The 22,734-nt window shown below is 35.4% G+C and overlaps 1 protein-coding gene across 6 annotated transcripts in view; it reads left to right on the forward strand.

Annotated features, from left to right (window-relative positions):
* The window catches only part of RYR2 (ryanodine receptor 2), a 378,942-nt gene that overhangs the window by 158,301 nt on the left and 197,907 nt on the right, over positions 1–22,734 (forward strand). For all 6 annotated transcript variants that reach the window (XM_019006059.2, XM_019006061.2, XM_015621997.3 and 3 more), the window contains 3 exons: positions 8,210–8,309; positions 11,673–11,769; positions 22,055–22,129. In XM_019006059.2, the coding sequence (XP_018861604.1) occupies positions 8,210–8,309; positions 11,673–11,769; positions 22,055–22,129 (272 nt within the window). The remainder of the gene's footprint in view (positions 1–8,209; positions 8,310–11,672; positions 11,770–22,054; positions 22,130–22,734) is intronic.

Here is a 22,734-nt window from a genome sequence, read left to right on the forward strand (position 1 = left end):
CTTTGCTGTAGTACCCCTTTTCTTCTTTCCACAAAATAAAATATTTTGGCACAATTGGCTCTTTTTTTTCCCCAAAAAAATACTTTTTACTTACACCAAACAAGTACTAAACTGATAGGAAGGTCAGTGTTAAAATCATAAGCTAAAGGTCCGGAGAGGTGGATTTTAACTTTTGGTTCACAGCAATGTCCCAGGGCAAGTCATTCACTTGCTCTGACTCTCATTATCTACCTATAAAATGGGATTTTGGATCCTTATTATCCTTTGTAACATTTCTGAAGAAAACCACTTATGTAAGTGCTCGTGGCATTATATAATGTGGGAGTTGCATTATTGCCAAATACTTCAGAGAAGGAACTTGCCTCTACTGAATCCAGTTAGCATAGAGCAAAAAGATGTTCTGCTACAAATATTGCCACCATTTAAGTTCAAGCCAGAGTTACTGTGTTTCCTTTCTTGAGGCAGTACAGCCTGATAAAGAACAGATGTAATACTTCCAGCATGCTTCCCCAGCTTGTACATAGTAGTATGTACCTCAGCACTGAGGTTTGCCTATGCCTTCTGTTAACTACATATCCTGATTGCTTTCAATAGTGCTAATTTTCAGTAACTTCGAAGTTCAATTAATTGCAATTTCTTTCACATTGTTGAAGTCTCTAAATAGCTTTTAAACATAATTCAAGAAAAAATCCTTAGACATGAAATTGAAATACAAAATGCATAAATGAAGAAAAAACTGAAAATTGTTATCCATCAGGTCAGTGTTATCCTGACTGAGAAGTCAGGAAAGAGGGAAACCCCCTGAGCTTTGAATCTACACTGCACACATTTCAGTACAATACAACAGCTGTATATACCCTGTCGTTTATATTTAGTTACAGAGTTACTGTCTCAGTGACTGCATTGTTGACCTGCAGCTGAACAAGCCTTAACATTTGATTGAGATGACCTTCTTTATTTATTTATTTATTTATTTATATTTTGGCTACTGAAAACTAACAAGAAACTAATTGGGAACTGATAGCAGAGTTCCCTTTCAGAAATAATAGCATCCAAATTAGATTTAACTATTTTAAATGTGGAACTGATATATGCCATTACTCCTGGAGAGGAGGACAAGTTCCTCAGTATTGCAAAGGCACTGCCTCTATATCCTTTTGCATCAAATACATTGTTTATTTTCAGCTCCTAATTTTATTTCTCTTATTATTATATGCTTAGATCAGCCTCTAAAGATCTGTATCACTTCTTGGTTCAGTAGTATCAGGGGACACAGTAGTGTGTGAGGGTTTGTTTTGTTTTTTTTTTGAAATATAAAGTAAAATTATTCTTTCACATTTTCTGTAAAAGTATGAAACTCAGTATTGGACTTTACTTTCTTCTGTGTAAATTCACAATTCCATCATTTCTCTTTGCTGAAAAATTATACAGAAGGTTTTTGTAAAAAATAATTTTAATCTGCATAAGCAAAACTGAAATTAGTGGAAGCAAGGTAGTGTTGAGCTGCTCTGTTACACTGATCATAATGCAGTTCCCATGGAGTCTTTATACAATGATTTCAAATGTTATTGTGGAGGCTGGTAGGACTTTACAATAATTAAGGTTGTCAAGCTGCTCTGCCTTATGGAGTCCTGCTTCCAAGTGCTTATAATAAAGGGGTTGTGATGTAAAAAATCACTTACTGGAATTAGTAACATCTATTTCTGCAGGTTTTTTTTTCCCCCTTTTCTTTCTGTTTGTTTGGTTTTTTTTAGTCTGAGATAATTTTTTTTTAATTTCATCCAGAAAAGATCAGATGTTATTTAGCTCAAAGAAAAGAAAGAAAAAAAAGCCACATAATTAACAAAAAATTATGTAATTTTCTTTTGTACTTCTTGGTAACTTTTTTAAAAAAAAACCCAAAACCAACCAACCAAACAAAAAAATACCAAATCAAACCAAAAACCCCAAGAAAATTAATAAAAAGGCAACAAGCCTCTCCCTGGTTCAACTTAGTAAAGAAACATCCTCCTGAGACAATGGAGCTGGATCATGACCAGGAAAAAGTGTTTAAATTTCCTTTGAGTAGGTAAAAGTCTGATGGCTTTGTCTATTTTACATAAGCTAGCACCTCCTGTGTGTTAATGAACTGTTTAAACTCCCTCTACAGTGAATAATTAAATACATGCCAACCTTGGTGGGAGCAGATATTCCTTGAAACGGATTGCTCAAGGCAGGAATGAAACCAGGCACTGTATTGACAGCTGAGAGCTCAGTGTTGTGTGTGCTGCTGCTGATCTCCTGTCATTTAAGATATGTGGAGGAAGAAGCTGTGACAAAGTAGAAGGAACAAAAGGCAGGTGATGTATCAGTGACAGGAGTGGGACTGAATTGGGAAGGAGGCAAACTGAGTGGGACTTGATGAGCGGCTGAAAAGATTGTCAACTGAAGGCAGGCAGGCAGGGACTAACAAATTGTCTGGGACAAGAAGCTGGTGACAAGGGAAGAGTAGGCACCCACTGGTTAAAGTTGTGTTCAAAATTCAGGACAGAAAAACTGCATGGTTTTGGCAGGGAGAATCGAGAGAAGAGCCAGTGGAGTGAGACTGGAAATGAAGGATGACAAGAGAGATCTGTAGAGGACAGAGCTTTCTGGGGAGAAAAAAACTGCTGGACAAAGATCCAGAAAGAGACCAAGAAATGAAAAAAGTATTGAGGGTTAGGAGTTGTGAGATTCTGGAAAGAAGTCTAATGCTGGCTGGTGTGGCAAGGAGGAATTTGAGCAAGAAGAAAAGCTATAGGACCCTGCTTAGGCCTGTAGGTTGGAAGAGAACCTTTCGAAGCAGGAGGAGGTCCTAATTCTGGGTGGTAATGTGGACTGTGATTAGGTCAGGAAGCTGGTTTGGCTAGATGAGAGACATAGAATCATAGAGTCTATGTTGGGGTTGGGAAGAGCCTGGAAGATCATCCAGTTCCAGCCTCCCTGCTGTGTGCAGGGACACCTTCCACTGAAGCAGGTTGCTCAGGGCCCCATCCAGCCTGGCCTTGAACACTTCCAGGGGTGCGGCAGTCCCAGTCTCTCTGTGCCACTGCTTCACCATCCTCACAGGGAAGAAGTAAAGGTTTGGAAAGGGAAAGAGAGTGGTAGAGGCCTGGAGCAATTAGGCTGGATGATAACTATGACCAGAAACTGTTGCTGACAGCCAATTCCTGTCATGATTTTTATAGTAGTATGAAAAGGAGGTTTCTAAAAAATGGTTTTCAAGTTACCCATATGAGCCATAGGTAGAGAACTGTAATAGTGGATTTTTTTTTACCTTTTGCTTTGTTTTATTTTTAATTTAGGAAAATTACATATAAATGATAACATAAAAAATATTAAAAAAAAATTAAAAATCACAGACATTTGAAAATGCAAAAATTATGGTACTGGTATATTTTTATGACATCTCCTAAGTATACAGTCACACTGGCTTTTTATGGAATGCTATTTCAGTGATGATAAATGTTCATTGGATGTATCAGGGCTGTGTAGCAGGGAAGCCTGTGGTATGAAGCAACCCTGAAGATGAAATTTCAAGCTGGGAATTGCATTTGGAGGATTGGAGCAATTATTTTCCTGGAGAATTAGATTCAGTACCAGACTCTGCTGTGGAATTTGCTGAGTAGGTGATCTTGAATACTAGGCTTGCTTTCAAGAGATCACAACTCATCCCTTACTGGGAATATTCCTTTCTGGAGTTGTTTTTCTTGCATCTCGTCCTTTTAGTAGAGGTTAAAACTTCACAGTTGCTCAGTCCTGATACCTGCAGCTGAGATGAATGTAAGATGTGGCTTGACCAATAAACTACATATCTAGAGTCAATAAATTACATAACTACAGTTACCTCAACCTGGGCATCCTAAATAAATGAAAATTTCTTAGTTTAATCTCTGTATCTCCCTTCCTCAATGGAAAATGGGCTATAATACTACTTCTCTGGGATTTTGAGAAAATGAAATCATTAATATTTGTGTATTGTGAAATACTGTAATTGGTGCAAGAGAAAAGCCTATGAAGAAATTAATAACTCTCTTTTCAAAGCTTTGAAGGATTGGCTATATTGAATAAAGCATGAGGCTACAGAAAGATTGAGGGGAAAACAAAGCACTGAGCAGCTGTTGACAAAGTGAGCTCCATTATCCTGTGTATACAATGAGGCAGCACACATTCAGAAAGTAATATCATGCCATTGAAGACTGTAGTGTGATGTGTTCACTAGAAGCCATTATTTTTCCATAGGGTACTTAGTTTGACATTTCCTAACTTTTGATGCTTGCTTCTGTAAAATTAATACTTTGCTAATGAAAGCTCTTGTGACTAATCATGCAAAATTATTGTCACTTGGAAGCATCATAGCTGATGTGCCTCAGGCTTTTCATGATACAGTGCAGAAGGAAAGCTATTATGAAGAGGGGGAATGCTAACTACCCCCTTCTAACTATGCCTGGATCCCTTATTCTTTCCCTGCCATGCATCTGCAATTATCCGTGCTCAGCTATGTGGTAGCAGAATAAATGGTTTTCATTGTAGTGGTAAATTTTCAAGTATCTGTGGGTTTTATCTTCTTCTCTCCCTTTACTGATGGTAAATTTATGCTGAGTGAAGGAGTTGGAATCACTTAGGACATTGCTGCAACTTTCTGTCTTTATCAATGAGAAAATTCCCTTTGCTTTTGGATTTGCAGGCCAACTATTTAAGCACTCTGGAGAAATGTAAAGAAACCAAGACTTTTTTTTGTACTTTAAACCCTTTGGAAATTTTCTGGGCTTTACCTACTTTGCATCAAAATTTAGGTACTAATATTTTGTTCATCAGTGTAAGTTCGCCCATTTTTATTCAAACTTTTTCAAAGCGTTCATAGATGTTTCAATGAATATAAATATATTGCCACTATAAAATGTAAGCACAAACCCCTAATTCTATAAAAATTTCACACAGATGCAGTTATTACTTTTAGTTCTGTCCAGTATCTCCCTTCATTGTGAATAAAAGTTGTATTTGTTTTATTTCAATATAATTCTCTGTAACAGAATAATTTTTAAATGACTCAGGTAATAAATTTTAATAGAAATGTCATGTCATAAATAGGAAGTTAAGCAGTTTTGTTTCAAAAGATTGTGTATTTAGTTTAACCTTTGAATTTTTACTGAAGTTTGCTAATTCATTGGATTTTTGATGCAAAATATTTTTCCCTTCGTCATTAAAGAGAAAAAAAAAATAAAAAAATGAAAAGGAGTATAACTTGTTTTGTTTTGTTACTTTTTTGGTTTGCTTTAGTTATATATACATTCTTGTGTACCTGTTGTGGGAATGGTGTCTGTTCAAGACTTGGAACATCTCAGAGGTTCTTGGGTCAGTTGAGGATAAGTGCCTAAATTGTTTGGAGCTGCTTTTCTGTCGGCATCAGTGTAGTAATTTAAAGTCAGGAATCAAGGGCTGTCAGAGTCTCTGTGTACAGGAAAGGAAATAGCTTCCATCTATCTCTGCACCAGCTGGTACTAAGAAGTCTGAAGGAGCGTGGTTGATGCTGTGGTTGTGCAGTATTTAAGCATTCTGAGAACTGCAATGCTTATAAATATCTTTCAAAATCTACCAGTAAATAATGTTTATTTTTTTTTTAACCATTCTTGCTATTTCAAATGGCCTGAGATTGAAGGGAGAGTTATCATACTGCAGATAAAAATAGATATTGCTAGATAAACTGTTAATATTGGCACACCTTAGCCAAGAAGATGCCTGAAGCAAAAGTTTTCCTTTCTTTATATTTTTGTCTTTTTACTTGTGCATGTTTTAGAGAAGAGAAACTTTCATGCAGACTGTGAAATTCAAAAGCTGTAGTTATTCAGAGATCTTGTAAATGCAGCTATGCTGCAGCAATCACTGCTAAAGGGTTCTTGTGGAAATTACCATCTGATTCCCAAGCTCTTCAGTGAGCTTAAATACACTGTGTTCTTTTTGAAGACCTAGGGACAGTTATGATTGTAACTTTGCTGCAGAGCAATATAGAGTTTACAATATGTCATTAAATTCAGTTGGGAAACCTGCAGTATTCTCAGAGATGAGTCTTGGAGTTTATCCTTGAGATAGATTGCCTGTGGACTGCAGTGTTAACCCATACACATAAAATACCATGATTTAAATCTGAAAAGTGATAAAAACCCTATTGCAGGTTAAATGCTGGTTTAGGAGATTATCAGTCTATCAGTAAGGAAGACAAATCTAGCTCTTTTCTTGAGCCTGGACTGGTGCAGAAAATATATTATTTGGTTGAGACAACCTGTGTGTAGTGGGGAAGACCCATATGAAGATTAGAATGGATAGCAGGGTTCCTAAACCAAACATATTTCTGCTTTCCAAATACTACTACATATCCAAAAGACATGCTGTGCATGTGGTTCTCACCAATGTTGGCAACCTTCCTCTTCTGCCAGATGCACTGATATGCCAGGTAGCAAATGTCTGTGTAGCACATCTGGAGGCTGCTCAGCCCCAGTGTGAGTGTCATGCCCACATCCTGGACATTTCGTTATGGAACTTGTTTCATTTTGATAGCTTTATTGTGCTGAAAGTATAAAACCAAGCAGATAAACTCCAGTAAGTTACAGACAGAGAGCAGATTGCTTTAAAACAACATTGAGATTGTTAAAACTTAGGCAATGCCAGGGTAAATACTGACATCTCTAATATTTTGGGATTTTTTTCAATACATTTAGCATAATTGAATTCTTGGATATCCCTTAACAGGGTATTTTCTCTACATGGTCAAAGCTTCATTTTCCTGTTTTCTATGACTGGTTCTGGGGAGTGAACACCATAGTTTATGGAATTGTAAATGTAGGACCCCTGCTGTCTATTCTAAATTTAAGGATGCTGAAAGGAATCTAGGGAAGTGAGGATAAGAAGGGAATTGCAGAATCTATTCTGCTTTGGAAGTCATATGTTGTATCATTTGAACTGTATTTTTAAGGTTATAATTCCCTGGTGATTCACCTTGAGACACTGGGTTAGAGTCGGAACTGGAATCCAGTGAATGGATAAAAATTGCAAGTACTCTGAAGAGAGATGTCAACAACATGTCATGAGAATCTACCCTCTTCTGACTTCCATTGACATTTTTGTCTTCTGGTTTGTTAATTAGTTCACCCAGAAGCTGTTAATGTTGGTCCCTACATATGGAAACAGAGGCCAATACTGCTCTACAAACATAGTTACTTTCCAGTAATATAAAACAAAATTAAATTCTGATAAACACATGTAAATATTACTGCACTTGAAAAATTAATACCTGGTAAGATAAGTAGTATGCATCAGAACAGCTGCTTTTTCACAGAATGCTTGGTTCCATAATCTTGTGTAAGGTTGTTTGGCATTGACAGTCTATGGAAGTGCCTCATGGTGTGGGAGGGGCAAAGGATTTTGTATGGATGATTTAAGAAAGTTGCAAATATGCTTTGAGATAAGAATTTTTGAGACAATGTCACTGAACTAACAGAAACTCACACACAGATTTCTGAAAAAGGACAGCACCTGTTGCACTTGTGGCAAAGATCTGCAACGTTGGCAGGGGGTGGGGAGTAACACAGACAAACAGCATCCATTGAGTGTATGGGTAGGAAGTGAGCCTTTCCAGGAAAGATTGTTTCAGTTTTGCTTGTATCTTGAGAACTTTGTTCAAGAATATATTTTGTGAACTGTCTTAAGTGACTTACAAAGTCAGTAGTTTGTTTACGTAATTTCTTTCACCTAATGGGAATTTTAGGAAGCCAGTGGCCTGCAAGAAATACTCAAGTGCTGAGTTACACTTGAAATACAGATTAGGGTGATAATCCCAATGTTCAAACTTAATGGAAATTCCCATTTTATGTAGCAGGAAGAACACAAGTGTAAGAGCCCCACAGCATTTAACAATTAGTTCTTCGGAGTGTTTACGAAGCCTAAGATGACAAGCAGCTGACTCTGTTCTGTACTGTTCCTATATGGTTTCCTGAGGCAAATATGCTTTACTGTTCTAGCTTTATTTCTAACGTCCCTTGAGGAGTACCCAGGTGGAACTTTGTGTTTACTTATGCAGTCAATGGGAACAATTAATGTTTGATGGAAACAAGAGAATGTTTGGTACTATTATTGTATACTGTAAAGAGATTTTCAATTAACCTCAAATAAAAGCCTCCTTCTTTCCTGGTTCTAGCATCTCTCTTATGGCAATGGTAGCTTACATGTTGATGCAGCCTTCCAGCAGACCCTCTGGAGTGTAGCACCAATCAGTTCAGGAAGTGAAGTTGCCCAAGGTAAGATGGACTCAATTTTAATTATTGAAAGACTGATAGTAAATGAAATACTTAAAAAACCAAATTATTATGCCAAATGTGGGAGTGGTTTTCTCCTATGTAAACATTGAAAATAAATAAATATGCAGCTGTTCTGAAAACAGAGGGAAAGTTACACTGAAAGAAACACTGATCATTTTCTTTGTGTTTTTGCTGAATACTGAACAGCTCATTCAAATCTCATTTTGCTAAAGATATGATAACATTTGTAATATGTTTTTTGAAATGGCTTTTGGTCCTGGTTTGAAGTATAATCTCAAATTATACTGATGTATGCAGCCATGGTTACATGTTTCTGAGGCTGAGTAAATAATGGGGGCAGGAGGCTTGGAAGCGGGATGTGAAATCCTCAGACTGAAGATGGGAAATGGTTTTATGGGTAACATATGTCTGGAAAGAAAAACAAGAGGAGGATAAAGACAGAAAGAGAACAGCTTTCAAGAACTATTTATTTTTTTTAGGAATTAGGAAGGAGTTTTAATATAATTTCTAACATTGAAAGGACAAGGATCCCTGAATTTATGCCACACTGGTTCCACAGAGAAGAGCAGTGTTTTTCTGAAAAGTCTTTCACAATGTAAAGCCTAATGATTTCTACTTTACTGCAGACCAACTCTTTTGAGTGGGTGTTGTAATAGAATCTAAAGAAGGTTAAAGCCGCAGGTCATTTCATTTTGTGGTTTTTGGATACTATTTTTTAAAGAGGCAATACACTGAAATTTCACATCAATTCTTTTTATCTGGCATATTTTAAAACTCAGTCATGGAATGTTCTTGCAACTTTGCTAATTCAGATTTTAGGGAGAGCATTGCCAACATCTCTTTTTTTATAAACTCATTGTGTTTTTACATATGAGAATCACTCTGCATGTACAGATTCTCTGACACAGCTTATAGTACAAAGCATTAAAAAATGCTAGTGCATTGTTTGGCAGTGTCCTAAACTTATGGAGAAAACTTTCTGTTAATGAGAAGACCTTTTCCTTTTGTTCCTTCCTAATAATTCCATTCTCCTTGTCCTCCCACTGCTGGCAGCACTGGTGTGTCATTCTTGCTAAAAATCCCAGCATGGTTTATGTGCTGAGACCCAGATTTGTGCTATGCCACATCTCTGCCTGGTGAACCTCACTAGTGAGAGTCTCTTTGAGAAGCAGAAATCCCCAATGACATGGTGTCATGTTGTGTACTCACACTCCCAGGAAATAATGTGAAAATGATGTAATATGCTTTCTGTAGCTGTGCATTTATCTGTGTATGTGCCTGCTTTTTGTTGCTATACTTTTCCATTTTCACTTTCCTCAGGTATAGACATTACCTTTGTTAAGCTAAACATGTTTTCTAGAGAAGCTCAGCTTGCTAGTGTCAAAAAGGATTAGAGCAAAGGCCTTATTCTTAAAAAAGCAGCAACTGCTTCTGTAATCAAGGTAGTCCTGTGGTGAAGGGAGAGTGAATCTCTCACTGTCTAAGGCCTTATCTCTATGTCCTCAGTAAAATAGTTGCAAAGCCAGAGGAAATTACCTCAAAAAGGAAGAAGAAGGAAATAAACCTATTTTTGTTAGTATCTGTAAAATGCTTTGTGACATTAATAAGTAAAATATTAATATATGGGAATAGCTGCATTACAATACCCTCTCTTAATCAAAAATTCCCATTAAAATAGATTAATAAACTAAACTATTCAGTTAAATGAAGTTATTTTGAAGTGAAAATAATGGATAATTAGTCTGTAAGATGAACTAGGATATTGGAGGTACTTCAAAGAAAATTATTTCTTTTTACATGCATTTCTGTAAAATTGGCTTATGCAGAAGTTAATTTATTGTTTAAGTCAAAACAGAGCTTTAGAGTTAAATCAAGTAATTCTGCTAATTCTGCACAATGAAGTAGATGGGGGTCACTTTAAAAACAAAATCTAAATTATAGAATTACATTGACACAGGTCCATGTAAAAAGTAATGTATGTAACAAGTTTCCTGGGCATATACTGCTGTGTCAAAATCAAGATTTAAAAAAATCAGTGCTAAAATTTGCCACAAAAACTCCAATTTTATACTGATCTCAAAGGTTTATAAAATATATCCTGAAATATTACCTGATATATTCAGGAAAAAGATTTCATGTTGTTTCAAAATAAACTCATGAAAGGTGTGCAGTGTGACTGAAGAGTCTTCAGCACCATTTCCCTGTACAGATCTGTCTTACTTCACAACATTACGTATTAGTATAGATATTGCTTCAAAATATAACTCCAGGTATAAATTTTTTAAATCTTGTTGCTATAATGCTAAAGCCAAGCATTTACATTATGGCATCCCACTCAAATGTAGAATTTGACATTAACTGTTTTTAGCAAGAAGGGAAGGTGAGTTTAGGGAACAATGAAGTGTTTACATTTAGCTTGCCAGACTGAAAAAAATACCATTAAATTGTGCTTAAAACTTACTAAGTTTAGTCTTCTTCAGCTGCTGATTATAATACAATATTTGTAGGATAACATAAAATTATATTTTTTAATGTCACATCTCTAATGGAAAAAGACCTATGAAAACAGATCTGCTTTGTTAACATCTTTACTGATTCAAATTATGGCCTTATTTTCAGCTTCTGGCTGCTAAGTCCTGGGACTTCAAATATTGTGATGCTGTGTGTATGGTCTGTGCTTTAGTTTGTGAACACACACACAACTGTACACTGTGAAGCCAAGTGTTTGGCTGTGAACCTTCACATTCAGTAGAGGTATTTGCAGTGTAGGAGTTTCTCTTTGGAGTCCAAATAAATCATGATTATTGGTTTTGAATTTTCTGTCAAGTAGAGCTTAGAATAGATCTTTCCAGAAGTTTTTCTCACAGAGAACTTCCAGGTGCTCAAAAAAGTGCTTTAAAATTAATGAACTCACTAACTAGTCTTTGTACGTTAACTGGAATTCCTTTTCTTAAATAAAATGCAAAGTGAGTTGGTGAGGTGGAAGTTTCTGGCTTTTTCTGTTGTTATCTGGGAGAGGAGTTATTGGTTCCTTGTTTTGGTTGGCTCAGTCTTTTTTGGAGTTTTGGTAACTATGTAGGATCCCCTGCTTATGGCTTCTCTTTATCCTGGTCCATCCTTCCCTAGCTGCTGACTTGGAGCTTTTTTCACTTGGCAATGTTTAACTGGCTCCCCAGGGTATGAGATATCTTCCCCTTCTTCTGACTCTTTTTTTAAAGTCATATAAAAATGTCAAACATAAAAAGCTGAAATCAACCTGATAGTGTTTATTACAGTTTGAACTATAGTTTTACATATTGTTGTGTTTAGAGAAGTGTACTCAGTTTTCTCTGTTTATTCAAGGATACCTGATAGGAGGGGATGTTCTGAGGTTATTGCATGGTCACATGGATGAATGTTTGACAGTCCCTTCGGGTGAACATGGAGAAGAACAAAGAAGGTAGGTTTCCAGCTTATAACAGAATAATAGTAATGAATATTGTTGAATTGTCTGTCATAGTACAGATGTTTGAAAGATGTTGTGATGAGATGTATTACCCATAAGAATGAATACTGTTGAGATAAACCTTGGATATGAGCCTTTTGTATTTTCTTTTCCATATTGTTCAAGTCTGATTTCACTTACCAGACACAAAAGGAGTAGTGATTTCTTTTTGATAATTTTTTATCATTTTTCATGGTTTAAAAGCACTGTGAATTAAATGTGTTGGGTTTTTCATCACTGTTTTTTTTCTGTAATTACAAGAATTCTTCAGGACAGAGTATGTAAGAATACTGCCCAATCCTTCCAGGATACTAATCTGGGATTAATTTCAGGCCTACCTGTCATGGCAGTTTAGAATTCAATTTATGGTTATTTTCTTGACTCAAGGAATCCTGGAATGGAAGTAGTGATGGCAACTTGGTATGTGTCTCTCTTTGTTAACTAAAAAATCAAAATAGTGAGAAGACTGACAGTGAGTGGCATGTCTCAGTGGAGTGGTTGCATCAGTCCTCTTTATTTGCTCTAATAACATCTGCCCTAAGCTTCTTTTCGATAGGGCAGTGTAGTATAATTTATTTCTACCTTCAGGCTAAATGTTACTAAATGGTATTTTAGAATAGTTTATTTAATGCAGCATATTGAGTAGCTTCATTTCCATGACAAAGGAAGTGCTATTCATTAACTCATCAAAATAAGTTTTCTTCATTTGCAAATAGAAATGTGTTTTTTATTTTATTTATTCTCATTTTTAAAGATAAGGACAAGACTCTAGAAGCTCTCATAGCAAAATTTTTCAATGAATGTGTAAATGTTAATGAGAAAAACCTCAGAGTTTTCTTATAGGGTTGGTTACCAACATTTCATGGATATTTCTCATTTCAGACAAGGAAATAGTTTTTGAATGCAGAAGATAGTTCATAATGCTAATACTTAAAATGTGATCATTTCAGGTTTTAATTTTAGTTACCATGTGATAGTCATTACAGCTTGATCACTGCTATTATTAACCTCAGCCTGAAAGTGAGGAAAAATTAAGGTGATAAATAAGTAGGATCCTATAGTGTTCGCTCTTACTTCAGTCTAAACCTCCAAAATTCCTTTTAAAAATGTAGCTGCAATGTAATTTTAGATTTATGGGGTGATCAAACACTTCAGTAATGAACTTCAATGCTTAAGAACACACTAAAAATCTCTCTTTTCAACAAGTCTAACATTATATGTAAAATACAACAATTGAGTGTGAAGCTGCAGATAAAGAAAAAATCCACTTGTGCATTCACATGATGCGTCTTTCTGTCCCATAACATGGGAAGAGTATGGTTAATTTCTTAATCTGCAGAGCAGTGCCTATAAACAAATCAGAAAATTGTATTTCTTTCTGCAATGTGTGCATTGTTCTCTATTTCTTTATGCCTTTCCCCTATCTATCTAAAACCCCAAAAGAAGCAGAGCAAAAAGTAGCAGCAAACAGTACATATGTCTTTACCTTTATTTTCCTCGTAGCCATGCTGAGAAATATTGTGAGGTGCCTCTGCTTGGGAGACCAAGATTTGGATTCCGATAAGCATTGTTAAATTAAAGTGAGAGAAGTGGTTTTAAAGCCCAGGAAGAGTGGATTCCACCCTCTGCCTCAGGGGATGTGTCCTGTGAACCCGGGATGAGTTGCCCCACCCAGGACCCTCTTGGGGTAGCAGTCCAGGGTGTTCTGGTTGGTTTTGTGCCCCTGAGGTTTCTCCATTTCTCTGTCCCTATTAGTGCCCAACCTTAAACTCCACCCTGGCTCTGCCCCATAAAACTCCCACCCTGCCTCTGTTCTGGGCTCTGTCTCTGATTTAAGCTGAGTTTGTTCCTGTGTTGAAGAAGTGTGAAGTGTGTTGAATAAGTGGTTTCTTACCGCAGAAGCCTGTCTCATTGAGTTTCATGTTGGTCACCAGAATCCATAACCTCCTGGACATGATCCCGCAGCTGTGGAACGCAGCAAGACATTGCCTCTAAGTGCTTCATAAAAACAGATTTGTTCTTCTGAAATATACTGCTGTTCAGGAACTTTCTTTGATAAACAAGCAAAATAAGAACAAATTTGTTTGTTTTGGATAGTCTTATTTCTGAAGTTTTTCTATTTTTATGAAAAATTTTAAAGTATTTTGTAATAATAAACCTAAAATATAATCGATGATTACTTTTAATTATATGGAGTTAGTTATAATCACTCTGTGACCCACATTTTTTCCTCTTGAATTATTAGTAAGTTTAGTTATTGTTTATAACATAACATCTTCTATCTCTAATTAGGACTGTTGCTTATTCAAAATAATTTGCAGCTCCTTTCAGTTTTCAGTATGCATGCATACATCATTTTGATGGTTGGATTCAACATCTGGCAGAATTATGTTCAAAAATATGGGTAATTTTGACAGGTAGGAAATTTTAAGGCAAATGATTTTGTCTTTCATTTCAGTTTCAGTTGTGTAACTTTTGCACATGAGGCATACTTAGGTATGATATATTTGAAGTACAATAAGTCCATATTATCCTGTCATTGCCTCTTGAAGTAGTCTGATGCTAGATAACTATGATTTTGTTTGGTTTACTTTGTTCTAGCATACACCTGAAGAGTAGGTCTTTGTAGAATTAAGCATAAAGGAGCTCTGAGAAATACCATCCCTATCATGAGTCACTAATTCCTGTATCTCGTTTTTATTTTTCTGCAGAGGCTTCCTCTTTATTCCTTTTCAAATAAATAAAAGATCAGACAATCCTAAAATAACAATTTTATTCTATAATGTCACCTGGTATCTATTTCAGAGAATAAATAAATAGTTTAGATGTGATGTATCCTCCTAGGCAGTTTCCAAAAATAAGTGTAACTATTCTTAGAACACTGATACAATTACATAAATTTTGAGTATAAAAGTGTTTCAAATAGTACCAGGAGTTCAAAATAAAGAACACACTTTCAAGAGGTTTATACTCTCACTTAGCACAGTGGAGACCTATGAAGCAGTGACAGTGCAGATACTCTCTTCATGATTACAGTACTAACAAAGCTTCCTCTGAGTCAAGGTCATCCAAATCTACACTGGAAGAGATCTAGTACAGTGGCAGAAGCAGTCATATAAAAAGCTTATAAAATTATTTTATGAATCTCAGGTTTTTTTCCTCAGTCTGTGCTGTGTTTCTTTGGTTAATTGTTGAGTTTGTGTGTCCCTCCATGCGGCCCTTAGATTGTGATACTGTGATCCCTAAAAGGTAGGTTGGAATCACTCTATTGTGGAAGAGGGACTTTGCTGTCAAGCCAGAAACTTTTCCTTTTTTTCCCTTAGGAAACAGTTTCAAGTAGATCCTCTGTGAAGTTGCTAGATTGTTCACTGTAATCAAAAAAACATACTAATTGGAAGGAGGAAAATGGAGAAGTTTGTGGTAATATGATGGTTTACTTGATATTATGGTAGGGGAATATAGTAGTATTATTTTTAAAATGCCACAGCCAGGGTGAAAGACATGCTTCAATCACTGACCCAGTCAAAGAAGAAAAAAAAGAACATGGAATTTCCCTGAATTAAATATAATTTACTCCGTATTCTAGTTGGGTATTTGGTTTAAGCAGCTGGTTTAAGCCTTTTTCATAGAGTCCTTAAATTGTGTTTTTATTCTTCAAAGTGCCTTAGTTATCTCTAGCAAGCTAGACCTAAATTTGCAGAGCAGCTCTTTAAGTCAAATCTCAGAATCATTTCCAAGAAGATTAAAAAATATATACAGTTATAGACAGAAAAGAGAATGCCTAGTGTCATCAGTTTGGTGTTCATATGGCGGTTGGTTTGATTTCCATCTATTGTCAAAGCCAGGGCAAACTTCTGCAGCAGCACAATAGCTGTGAATCCATATTTATCTTGACTTCTTTTCCTCCAGTCTCTGTCTGCATGGTTTGAGATGTAGATCCCATCATGGGACCTGATATAAGCAGTTTGTCAGTAGGGATAAGGCAAGCCCACCAAGGTTTCCTTGATTTATGTATATTTTTAAAATTTAAATAAAGGCTTGCATAGTCTGCTTTTCCATCTATTCCCTCCAGTTTCATACAGGAGTAATTTGTTTATATTTTTAATATTTTTTGAGGGTAATATATGATTGTCCAGCAGAAGTTTTAAATCACTTTTTGTATTACAGGTACCTTGAAATGGTCTTTACTTTCCTTTGACGTATTTTCCTGTTGGAATTGTGCATCCTATGTTTTTTTTAACCTTTTATTTGGTAATTATTTGGTAATTTATTTGGTCTTCACTTCTAAATTTATAATATCAAAGGAATGAATACATTTATTCTAATTTTGATGAGAGTTGGTATTTAGAGCATATATACATTAAATTGCTTCTTTGAAGTTGCTTTCCATTGGTTCACTCTGGAAAAAAAAACTTCATAGCAAGTTTATCACAATTAAATCAGTGTGCAGTTCCCTGCCCCATCTTTTTGCAGTTCCAATAAATAGGATTGTTTTACATTATTGATATTGTTGTATTCTATGTGTTACTTTTAGTTTCCTGTAGAAATGTCAGCTGGTTATTAATACAGGCATGACTGTAGAGTTTTGGATTGCTTTCTTGTGTTGGGGGGGATATGTTTTATGGTTGGGTTGTGGCTTTTTTGTTTATTTCTTTTGGTGTTTGGTTGGTTGATTGGTTTTCTGTGATTTTTTTTTTTTATTATTATTTTTTTTCACAGAAGTCCCCAAAAAAGCTAATGGCAGATAGCAGTAGAACTATGTAACCAAAATTATGTGGTGGGTTTTTATTTTTCAGTTGGGCTGTGGGGCTTGCTCTTGAGTATACCACCATCTTTCATATTCTTTTAGAACTTAAATACTTCACAGATGTAGGGCTCTGATAGCCATAATTCCCAGTCTAGAAAGGAACCATGAGTTTTCTCATTGCAACTAATTTGCATTTTGATTTGCCATATGTGTTTTAAAGTGATGACTGCAGTGCAGTTTGGATCCTTCAGAAATATTTCATTATGGGAAGCAATTACCTGGGACAGAGAGAGAAGTGCTCCTGGCTTGTCGAAGTATTGTTTGGGCTGGAGCAGGCTCCAGTTTCTCAAACCATCCATTCAGAATAGGCCTTCATGAAGGAATGGATAAATGTAGCCTAATTTCAGAAGCAGTTTTACCATTCCTGCCTTTGAGACTTTGTTTGGATGAAACATATTATGTTAAGGCTTTTGTAAATTACATTGAACACTTAGTGTTAGTCTCAGGCATGGACAGGCTTTTGAAGTGATGGTCAAAATCAATATGACTTAGCCGATCCCAGCTCCTTCTTTATTTTCCATGCTATTCTCTGACACTTTTTCTCATGGCATTATGAACTAATGAGGTCTGTTGTACCTCAGAAAATTTGGGATCTGGCATGTGTGCAGCGTGACTTATGACTGAAATGTGAACTCAGTAAGTTTTCAGTCAGCATAACCTTTCCCCTGCACCCCAAACAACCTCTGAGCCTCGAATAATCATGGCTGTACTTTTAAAAATTATTTTTAAAACATACATAGAACTCTTTAGTGACTGATATTTCAAACTAAAGCCAGCCTTGTCTGTCATTGAGAGGAGTGGAAAATTTTTTTTAACTTGAACTTTGACATCTTATTTGGATGTATTAATTTGTGTGTGATCCAGGTACATTATTGTTCTTTATGTTGCCCTGACTAATTCCAAGCAACTAAATTTCCATTATTGTAAATTATTATTATTATTATTATTATTATTATTATCATCAATAATAGTAATTAATATTTTCCATTATTTTCTTGCTGTGGAACTTGGGATTTTTTGGGTTCTTTGACCAAGACTACTTCAGCAGTATCAAAACACTGTCATTTAATGTAATTGATTTTAACTTCATTTAATTCCTATTTCTAGTCAGTGAGTTTCAGTGACATGAAATTGCCCTCTCTCTGATGAACAATACTTTAATAAGAATATAAATTCATTAATGGTTCTCCAGGGGGGTTGACAAGTGGCAGTCTATTTTAAACCTGTGTAATGAATTCATTATTGTAATTCAAGATGATAGATTCAGATATGGAGGTTTCTTTTCGATGTTTACTGTCTCTTTACCTCTGCATCCTCTGTTGGGAAGGTGGAGGAAGGCGCTGGGCGTGATCCGGGGAGAGCAGGAGCCGGTCCCGCCGGGGCCGTGGCGCTGTCCGAGGTGCTGCACACACAACCCGGACACAGGGAGACAAATGCAGCGTCCAGTCCCAGCTCTAGTTTGGATTAAGGCGAATTAAATAGATGAATGACACAGTCAGGAAAAGGATGCTGTTTTAAATTTAACTTACAGTCATGGGTCAGACAAAAAATGAGTTCATTACACCAACTAATTAACTAGACGATGATTTATAATAAAGATTAACTGAAAAGTCTCTAAAATTCTGAATTGCTTATAGATATTTTATTTTGAAATAAAGGTGGTTAATATTCTTACTCTATAAATGTAGAATATATGGATAAAATGCATTGGAAAAAAATTATCATAAATTAATATGATGGGTATGGCTCTGAAGATACAAGATATCCTGAGCTTTGAGGAAGACTACACTCATTGTAGCTTCTTGTCCTCTCTTTTTCTGCAATTGTTTGTATTTTCCTTGTACACTTAAATTACCCATAATTTCATAATTAGGTTTTGTAATCTGGAGGTTTTCTCTGCTGTTTGGAAAGTAATGGCATCTTCTTTGCACCTTGCAACTCAATTTTTTTTTCATCCTGTCAGTGTAAATCTGTAGGAAATTTTAGAGAATTTTTGTGCATTGCTTCATGTCATTAAAAGCAATGTTTCATTTGACCTAAAAGTACCAGTACCTGATATGACTTACTAGTGTCAGCTTCTGGAAGGATTCAAATATTATGAATCATCCTTCCTTTTCAGCACTGAACTGTCATCAGAAGTATATAAAAAGAAATGAGGTGCATCCCATCAAATAATGATATATAGAGCAAGTACTAAGGAAGTTGGTTTGCGCAATCTCAGAGTAGTTTACTATATTTATTTTAATGAAAAGAGTTAAAAATGAACTTTCAATTCCTTAGCATTAAAACTTTTGAGATGGTCTGGGTTATGAACTTATTCATCTGCTCTGGGATGATGCTCAGCATGCATGCTGTTATGGTAAAGGTAAAGTGACTTGCTCTTCATTGCAGAAGTCTTTTATTAAAAATACTTTTATTCATCTTTATCATCTTTTCTATAGGAAAAGTGTCTTTTCTAAGGACAGTATCTAGTTAAAACCACAAGAGATTACACCCTATTCTAATGCTTTGTGCTAACTTATTTTTTGTAGCATGTATCTTCTTTCCTGTTCTTTCAAAGTCTTGCTGCTTCATCTTTTATTCCAGTTTTCAGGCTTCTCCTTTTGCTTCCCTGTAGGGATCCTTGATCCCTAGCCCTCCAGTCACCAGTTCTCTTTCAGTCCCCCTCCAGATTGCTGTAACTTTTTCTTTTGCTGAGTCTCAGCTTCTGCTTCTTTAACTTTTATCTTTAAAGTTCCATTACTGTCTTTTAGCCTTTACTCCCTCTGTTGCTGCTGGTCATTTGTATGGAACATATGGAACTAACAGAAAACCCTAGAATCCTTTTTATTTCCTCTAGTAAACAAGTCATATATTTTTATTTAGGATTTCTTCTATCTCTTTCCAATTTTCTCATCTTACATGACCATTCTAAGGCTGATAGTTCCCCTTTGAAGGAAGAGAAAAAGAAAATAATGGATAGACATGTAAATTACTTCATCCATGAGAAGCCATTCTGTTAAGTTTAAGATGGGAGGTTATTTGGGTCTTTAATGTCACACTGACCCAACAGCTATGTGTAATCCAAAACTAGCTTCAAAAAATAATCAATTTGAGAAACTGGCAGCTCCAAACTGACAGCTTTGGAGATTCCATTGTGAGAAAGAGCTTCATCCCTGGAAAGTAAAAAGGTACCAATTTAAGAATGAAACACTATTATGAATTTAAACCTTTGCTTCAACCTGACTTTTCATATAATTAATGATTTGAAAACTTATGAATAAAATTTAATTTTATGTTATGTAATATGCAAGTATGAGGATTCCAAATGCATTTTTGTGAGTGAGGGTCATACTGTAACAAGCCAGGATGTAATCAGAATATTTCAACTTGGAAAAAAGCCAACAACCCCCACTCAAGCTGCCCAAACAAACAACCTACACCCTCCCACTCAAAACAACCAACCAGGCTGACATTTGATCTGTTGTTCTTGAGATGTTGCTGCATAAAGCGTGTCTTGGTCTGTTAGCTGCAGAAGAAGAATTTGATCAAGTAACTGAAGTGCAGAGAGAATATCTGAACAGAGATATAGCTGAGTTCAAGGTCTTTTAGCAATTTCATTTTACTGTACTAATAAAGGTAAATTTCAATAAAAAATAAGATTGCCTTTGAGTTTCATTTCCTTCACTGAGAGGAAACTGAGAGACTTGCTAATACCTGCTAGTTGCTCCTAGCATCACAAACCACTGCAGCTGAGATAATGGCTGAGATAATACTTGGAGAAAATAGTGGATACAAGGTCAAGGGTGAATATTGTACATATTTATATCCACCTGTAACTTCTTGCTATGTGGAACATGTGCTGGAGTTTCTATTTATATCTGGGTCGTGAATGTTCAGTGTTTCTGATTCTGTAATTGTAGTGAGATGTATTTATTTTGTGTTTAGACTATTTTTTTTCTCTTGTATGATTCACCTTCATTCTTTGGCAATGTCTGGGAGTGTTTATTTCCATAATATTTTTTACCACATTCCAAGATGAATTTTAGCACTATAGTTTCATGTATGCTTAACAGTACTGAGAAATATATTTTATTTCTTTTGGTTTTGAACTGTTCCTTCAATACCAGATTTTCCTCTGTGCTAAACATTCATTCCTTTGGTATTATATCCACAGAAGGACTTTGAAAGCTAAAGCCTACTAAGTAGGATGTACTTGATTCCAAAACTGTAGTTGTCAAAAATTACTTTTAGCAAAGAATGGGGAATGCCTACAATTTAGTTATGAATATTCCCTAAAGTTCTGCTGCTGGCTATTTTTGGTGGTGCCTGATCTTGACTGAAGTTCACAACATTTACTTAATCCATCAGCTCTTCCAGATTCTATAAAACTAGGCCATTGTTTGGTAGTCTCCCGTGACATGATTGATCTGATAAAGCATAGTGACAGCACTGCTTTGCATAAGTGACTCTTTTATGTATTTTCCCAAAGGAAAGGCCTAGGCTTTTAAATTCTGTCCATGTCATAGGTCAGAAATACAGGCACAGGCAGGACACAATCTAAAGAATGGCTCCCTAAATTTAGAATGGCAATGCTAACTTTGCTTAATGTTTACTTGGAAGCAAACAGGGTTATCTGTTCAGGGCTTTTGGTGACTGTAGGTCTTTGTTATAGGTCATAGGTAATTTTGTGCATCGCTATATATCTATATATCTATATATCTATATATATCTATATATCTATATCTATATATCTATATATCTGCATGTAGAATAATAGAGAAAAAATCTATCTTTTTTAGGCTTAATTGATGTTTTCTAGTAATGCTTAGATTTCTGGTTATATGCAGCAGTTAGAGAGGTTATTACATACAAAAATTTGTTAATAGGAAGCTGTTAACATCTGAGATGTGTGAAGACTGTGTCAGTGTGGTTGATGTACTGTCTTGGGTGTTACCGTGTTAAAACAAAGTGCTAAATAAGAACATCTTCAAAATTCAGTGTAATAAGTTGCAGTTACTTTAATAGTATAAGCTCTGAGAAAACACTGTCTTTCCTGGGAGATACATGCATTGGTCCCAAATATGAATCATTATTTGATGCTTGGTTTTTTTTTAGAATCTAGAAATGTTGTAATTATCAGGTTATTGATACTGTTTTTTCCTCTGGATTCTTTATCCTTAAAGCACTAAACAAAACGTTTAAGCAAATGCTGTGTAAAACTTGTTAGTATGAAAGTCACAATTATGGATGCTAAACACAATTAAAAAAAATTTAAATAACTAAGTCTGAAGGTTTAATTGACAAGACTGGGTTTTGAATCTAGTAACCTTTGAATCTGAAAAATGCAATAATTGTTTTGACAATCATAAAATGAGAGATGTGGTTAAATAAACAAACACATGATGATGAATTCTGCTGAAAATTGAGTCTGTGCCATTGCTTGGTTTTCAGAACTGTCCATTATGAAGGTGGTGCTGTGTCTATTCATGCTCGTTCCCTTTGGCGACTAGAGACTCTAAGAGTTGCGTAAGTAAAATCTATCTCAGAAGAAGATGGACACCTTTTCTATAGTAAGAGCAATCTGATAAAATCAAAATTATAATTATAAATCATCCTTTAAAAATACTTTATATGACTTTCATTAAATATTAGACAAGTTCCTACAGAGAGAGTGTATGTTCTGATTATTTTTTAAAGTCTTTATAGCTGTAAGTGAATTCACAATTTACATTTTTAGCTCATAACTGACAAAACCAGAATCCGTTTCCTTAAAATAAAAATCACCTGTGACACTCCTCCCCCAGCTTGTTTAAGCCACTTGGAAGACTTTAAAATAAAAAAATTAAAATAAAAAAATGGAATCATGCATTATTGGAAGTGTTGGAGTAATAGTAAGGAATTGTGCCTTGTTTGTTAAGGTAGTTGTAGTGTAAAACTGCATTTAAATCATATTATGATATATGCTTGTGATAAAGTTTCTAGTAAGGAATAAATGATTACTTGTTAGAGATTAAATCAGAGCAGCTTATGAAAAGGTTACACTTCAATGATTCTGTTTTCTCTGTGTGCTTTTTATTAATAGGATGACATTAAATGTCAGTGGTAGGGCAGTGAGATTTTTCCTTTGGACT

Source organism: Parus major, chromosome 3 (assembly GCF_001522545.3).
Source record: "Parus major isolate Abel chromosome 3, Parus_major1.1, whole genome shotgun sequence".
NCBI classification, from domain to species: domain Eukaryota; kingdom Metazoa; phylum Chordata; class Aves; order Passeriformes; family Paridae; genus Parus; species Parus major.